The sequence below is a fragment of the Epinephelus fuscoguttatus genome, linkage group LG5 (genome assembly GCF_011397635.1).
Source record: "Epinephelus fuscoguttatus linkage group LG5, E.fuscoguttatus.final_Chr_v1".
Lineage (NCBI taxonomy): Eukaryota > Metazoa > Chordata > Actinopteri > Perciformes > Serranidae > Epinephelus > Epinephelus fuscoguttatus.
Window position 1 is genome coordinate 20,895,407 of NC_064756.1, and position 6,106 is coordinate 20,901,512.

Below are 6,106 nucleotides of genomic sequence, written 5' to 3' on the forward strand. Positions count from 1 at the left end.
CCGGTGATGAGGAACTACAGTGAGTGCTGTTTGCTGTATAGACACTAAGTGGACCTAGGATGTAGATACCAGGTCTGAGGGGTTACTTTTGGTTCCAAAGGTACTGTTCTGAAAGTGTATGGTGGAAACAGGGCTATAAATACCGTGAAAATATCACAACACTCAAACCACAGAAAAATGCACACAGTCCATATTCAGAAACTGCGCCTTAAAACCAGCCGTTAAGACTTCTGTGAAGTTGTGATGTCACAAGCTATGTAGTCTTTTTCAAACTTTAAACATAAACATTATAAATGGGACCCTTTGTATTTACTGTTGAAATGTTTGCAGTGTATGTGGATGATCAGCTGACAATGAAACTGTTGATAAAGTTAGAAAGTTCTGCCACAGTACCAAACAGTCATTCCCCCAGCTGCAATAACAGCACAGAGACCCTGAGAGCAGAGATGGGGAAGACCCTGAGACACCAAAACCCTTGGAGCAGACTGAACTTTTTCAGAAGGCGGACTTAAAGAGACGCAGAATAACCACCGCTCCACTTAGCTTGGTCTTGGCAGAGTGCTGGAAACATCAGTAAAACCAGATTGCTAGAGAAAGATTTCTGCAGACTTAGCTCTATGCAGTGTTTCACTTTAAAGTAAAAGTATAAAGGTAAGCAAGTAAGTATAAAGTGAAACACTGCATAGAGGTAAGTCTGCAGAAATCTTTCTTTACCAGTCTGGGCTTAAAGAGACTAAAATGGAGCGTTTCATACATACGTGTCATTCAGGCAGACAGTATTAGAAAAATTATGTTTTTTGAACATTAAAGTATGTAAACATGTCTTAGTAGAAACCCAAAATAAATAAAATATGAGGCCTTTTATAATAATAATAATAATGATAATGTTAATAGTAATAATAATAACAATAATAATAATCTGCAAAGCAACTGAAGTTATAAAACAAATGTAGTGAAGTAAAAAGTGTAATATTTGCCTCTGAGATATTGTGGAGTATAAAGTAGCAAACAATTAAAATACTCAAGTAAAGTACCTCAGGTAAACTTAACTACTGTACTTGAGTAAATGTGCTTAGTTACTTCCCACCACTGCTGTATGTGCCCCAAGGGGTTCACTGCCCTACACTACTGACGTTACACATTTTGCCTATTTGTTTATATTATTTTCTACTACTTTGGTTTAAATAAATTTAAGAGTTGAAGTAATTATTCTAAAAAATAATCAGCAACTACTCAAAGATACATATTGTCTAGATTTATTCCTCTCCTATGCTAGTGTGCTGAATATCTCTAGATTTTGTACCAGGAGGAGACATTTTAAGATGTCACCGTGGACTCTTGGGACTAATGATGGACATTTTTGCTATTTGCTGACATTCTTTGGACTAAATGATTAATCAATCAATCAAGAAGATAAACTGTTTATTGCTGATTCATGAAATAAGTTAAGTCGCAACCCTAATAAATTAACTTTACTGTTTGATAAACCCATGTGTCTCCTCATAGTCTGAGTTCAGATGAAACATTTACAGGGATTATTATGTGCTTCACTGATGAAAACCACAAGAGATAGTTTCATTGTTTTATTATCAACAGAAGACTCACCAGTTACGTGGCAGCCATACTTTTTTAAAAAACACAAGTTACATTCATGTCTTTAAATCACATTGTCCCAAACTGTGTCAAACAAAATGCAGGTAACAACAGATGATGGTCATGTGAGCTGCTTTCAGTCCACTGCAATCTCAAGTTAGGAATGCCACTGACATTTTGGGAATACCTCAGAGAACTGGTCTATAATGACCACAGTCCGGTCTCTAGATTACAACCATACTACAAACTGACATTCAGACCACTTTCATTACTGATATCTGACAATGCAGTGTGGAACAAAACAATGTCAGTAATTGGTACAGCTTGCTCTAAAAACAAAAACAATGCAGAAATCAAATTCTTTAAATCATACATATTATTTTAAGGAAAAAAAAAAAACATGTGACAGATCTGACAACAAACCACTCACCATAGCAATAACACACTAAGTGGGGTCAAAACATCGCCCTGTAAACTTTAAACTCCGATCAATACCAACACCTCGGTTTTAACAGCAACAAACGATAAACAAAAGCAAATTAAATTGTGAAGTCTTATTAGTTTATGGTCCTTTTATACAACAAAAATCTATTCTTTATTACAATGACAAAGGAAAGGGGAAACCTTTTATGGATTGTGTGTGGGTGGTGACTGTAATGTGCCTCTGATGGAAGACTGGAATAAGCCCTATCAATGACAAATAAATGGGATAAAGCTGTGTTTTATTGGGCCTGACTGGAAGACTACAAAACCCTTTCCTTAAATAGAGAAAACCATCTTTACATGGCTCTGTGAGGAGTGGTCATCATTCACAGAAGAATGTTGAAATGCTAAAAGTGTTGTACGGCAGAACAGAAGGGGTTGTGGCGTTGCTTTAAACACACTCTTACAGCATCCGTACATACAGTATGTTTGGAATCGTGTATACTCATGCAATAAAGCACAGTGTTAGTTTTCGTCACAGCTTGACCCACTGAAAGCACGACATTTTAAGACATGAGCGGCGGTAAACATTTTGGCATCGGGGAGGGCACTGGCGGGTTACCATGGCTACGAGACCTGAGACTCATCGTGGCAACAAGGTGCATGTTAGTGCCAAAACAGAGACTGTAGCTGTGTCCCAAACCCACACTACAAACTAGTTTTAAGCAGGATTTGAATGTGTTGTGTGTTCACGAGCTACAAAATAAACTCTAAATATGCTTAAAAAAAAACAAAAAACAAAAAAAACCCCAACACCTGCTTTTTGAGATTGTTCTCGCACAGCGCACTGCACAGGAGCTGCTCACAACTGAAAGAAAATAACTGTGCATGGTGGTGACACCGGTCTTACTTAGTAGTGGCATTTTAATGTTGAAACAGTCAAAAATGTTGATTTCTTGATTTCTTCATGGAGTTGGGACACAGTATAAGTTTGATGATATTCTCCATTTTTAATCATCAATAAATCCCACAAAATTCAGAACAACAATGGATTGACCTTATAGGTAAGTACTTCCTGTGTAGTCCAAACCTACCCATTTACACTTGTGTGTAACTGTGAGCTCTTTTTTAAGATTTACATCTTCAGTGAAAATGAATAAACAGGGAAGTATTAAGACACAGACTAACATTAGTTTTGTTCTTATTATGGGATTTGTTGACAGCAAGAAAAATGTAGAATATCACCTGACCTATACTTCAACACAACCTAGTAAAAACGCAAGTCATACATCATTTCTATGGTGGTAAAACGTCAAGTATGGATACCGATAGGCAGCTCATTGTGGTCAGACGCCCACAGATCCACTTCTATTGGTCCCTCATAGGTACACGTCCATAGTGTTGAGGATCATGTGCCGACACAGCGGGCAGTTCTGTTGGTATATGGGCTGCCTCAACAGGATGTCCGTACAATCTCTACACAAGCAGAGGTGCCTGCACGGCAGCAGCACCACTGTCTTGGTGCAGTCCTGACAGATCACACACTTCTTCCTCTCCTCCTGCTCCTTCAGGAGATTCAGCAGATTCTCAGCAGGCAGAGGTTTACTGTCTTTGCCTGAAGACGACTGCTTCTTTAGTGGCCTGTCTGTGCTTGACGAGGGGAAAACTAAATCAAGCAGCTCCTGGTGGGCTCCATCTCCTGCTCTTCCATCTGGCGGGTCCCGCCTCTCCTCCCCAGGGTCGCCATCACCTCCCACTCTGTTGTTGTCATCCCCGTTGAGCTGTGTCCTCAGAGCCTGACCTAGCTGGCTGCTGAGTCGAGTCAGCTGCTGCCAAAGTCCTCTCTCTAGCATGTAGAGGTGATGGAGTACTCGTTGCAGGTGCTGCATGGCACGGCGTGCAACATGTGGGGTGCGCTGCAAGGCTGAAGCGAGGCGGTGGAATGCCAGGTGAAGTCTGTGCAAGGCAGGAAACGAGTTAATGTAATCCATAATTCGCACAACAGCCTGGTGAGTAAGCTCTGGATTCAGGTAGGCAGTGGTAGTTAGAGCAATAGCAACTGTGAGCAGGAGACCGTAGATGTTCAATATGAAGACGCTGATAAACATATGAACCAGCGAGACCAGAAAGTCCAACATCAGTTTACAAGGTGACCACAGGAATGCTGAGGTACCGACCAGGCTGCTGTAAATAAAGGTGAAGGAGGTCAGTGTGAACTCCAGCACCTTCTGCAGTGGGCTGGAGACCGTTTGCCACAAACTGACCACCTCTGCGTACATATTCTGGGTGGCAATGAGCGCAAAGTTGACCACGGTGTTGGTGAAATAGACCACCAGGCTCACTGCGATGCTACAGCCCTCCAGCACCGACAGCAGACCTCGACACAGGTGCTCCTTCCCACGAAGCAGGACGTGCATGGACAGGTAACCCACCATCTTCAGGCTCTCCACCAGCCCCTCCAGAGCCAGCACCAGGCTCCCCAGCATGGTGACAGTACCCTGGGCTGCATTTGACGTTGCCTCTGCCATGGACATCAAGCAAAACACGGTGAAGTTTCCCAGCTCCACCACAGAGTTGAGGAGGAGGGTGGGTATGCTGTTTATAAAGGTGATGACCGCCAGGATGGTCCGCACCACGGTGTGGACGATGACAAAGTTCAGGTCCAACAGCAAGCAGACGGCGTCCAGGCATTTTACCACAGTGGAGATTACAAAGTTCACCAAACCCATGGTAGTGTACCCTTAACTCGGTTTTACCTCTCGGTGCTCTCAGGTTGTCTCCACGGCAAAGTCCATGTCTTGTTTGTTCAGGGAGAAATACTCCGACGTTAGTTACCGTTACATCTTGTTCAAACGGTGAGTCTCTCCATTGTGCCAGGCGGAACAGTAAACATTTTCTCGTCCTTTAAGACCTCGTTAAAGTTGCTTTTCATATTTCCCTCGTGTTTGTTGGGCTGGGACGACGAACTAACACAGTAAACACACGCGTTACAGAAGCGGATGTTTTGTTTCAAACGCGAGGCAGACACTTCCGTTTATTTTCCAGGTTTCGTTTTGGCTTTCCGTTCAAAACATGCTCCAGAAACAGTTGACTAGTTAAACAGTGAGTTTACAAGACACTTAATATGTAAAACCGACAGGTGAGACCAGGAGAGACGCTGAAAAACACACAAAAAGCTTCGGTATGTTTACCGTCGTTACAGTAGCCGCCATGTTTGTTTTGGTCGCTGCAGCTGAGCTCTTCACTTCCTTCCGGTGAGAAGACCCTACGTCACAGAACCGTTAAAGACCGTTTTATAAAATATAAATCATAAAATAAAATGTAAATGTAAAATAAAATCATATACGTATAACTTCTAATTATAATTTTAATATAACCTAAATTAAATAAAAATAATAATACTCACACTAACTCATAAATGCCATATGTACAAATGTTGGACCAATCAGCTGATTGGTTTCTACTATGAAATATATATATATATATATATATATATATATATATATATAATATATATATAAATGAAATATAGCTTATGTATTATTTTAACAGTTTTATTAGCAAAATATTATATCCACTTCTCTTAATATAAAAATTCAAATCATTATGTCTGTGTGATTTTTGCATCCCGATTAGAAATAAGAAAAACAAAAACATATTTCAGTTTCTTTTTGTCACACTTATTTGACACCAAAAGGAGCATAAAAATATAAAACAGTTATTATCTTTATTACACAAAAAGTTGCCATTTATGCATGATTTTTGCTATATTTCTTTTGGCCCTGGGACAGATTTTGGACACTAAACCCTGCTTAATTTTGAGTTAAATATTACAACTACTGTAATATTAACTTCAAACACAAATGACACATAAACACCCATTTAAATGAAATGTATCATGTGTTTGTTTGTTTTTTAAATAATTTATACATATATATATATATATATATATATATATTGCTAATATATATATACAGTACAGGCCAAAAGTTTGGACACACCTTCTCATTCAATGCGTTTTCTTTATTTTCATGACTATTTACATTGTAGATTCTCACTGAAGGCATCAAAACTATGAATGAACACATGT

At 39.7% G+C, this 6,106-nt stretch overlaps 1 protein-coding gene across 1 annotated transcript; it reads right to left on the reverse strand.

The window, feature by feature from the left end:
- Window positions 1-1,570: 1,570 nt before the first annotated feature.
- rnf26 (ring finger protein 26) lies at window positions 1,571-5,247 on the reverse strand. Its single transcript, XM_049576063.1, has one exon. The coding sequence runs from the start codon at window positions 4,743-4,745 to the stop codon at window positions 3,396-3,398; it is 1,350 nt and encodes a 449-aa protein (XP_049432020.1). The 5' UTR covers window positions 4,746-5,247; the 3' UTR covers window positions 1,571-3,395.
- Between the last annotated feature and the right edge of the window lie 859 nt (window positions 5,248-6,106).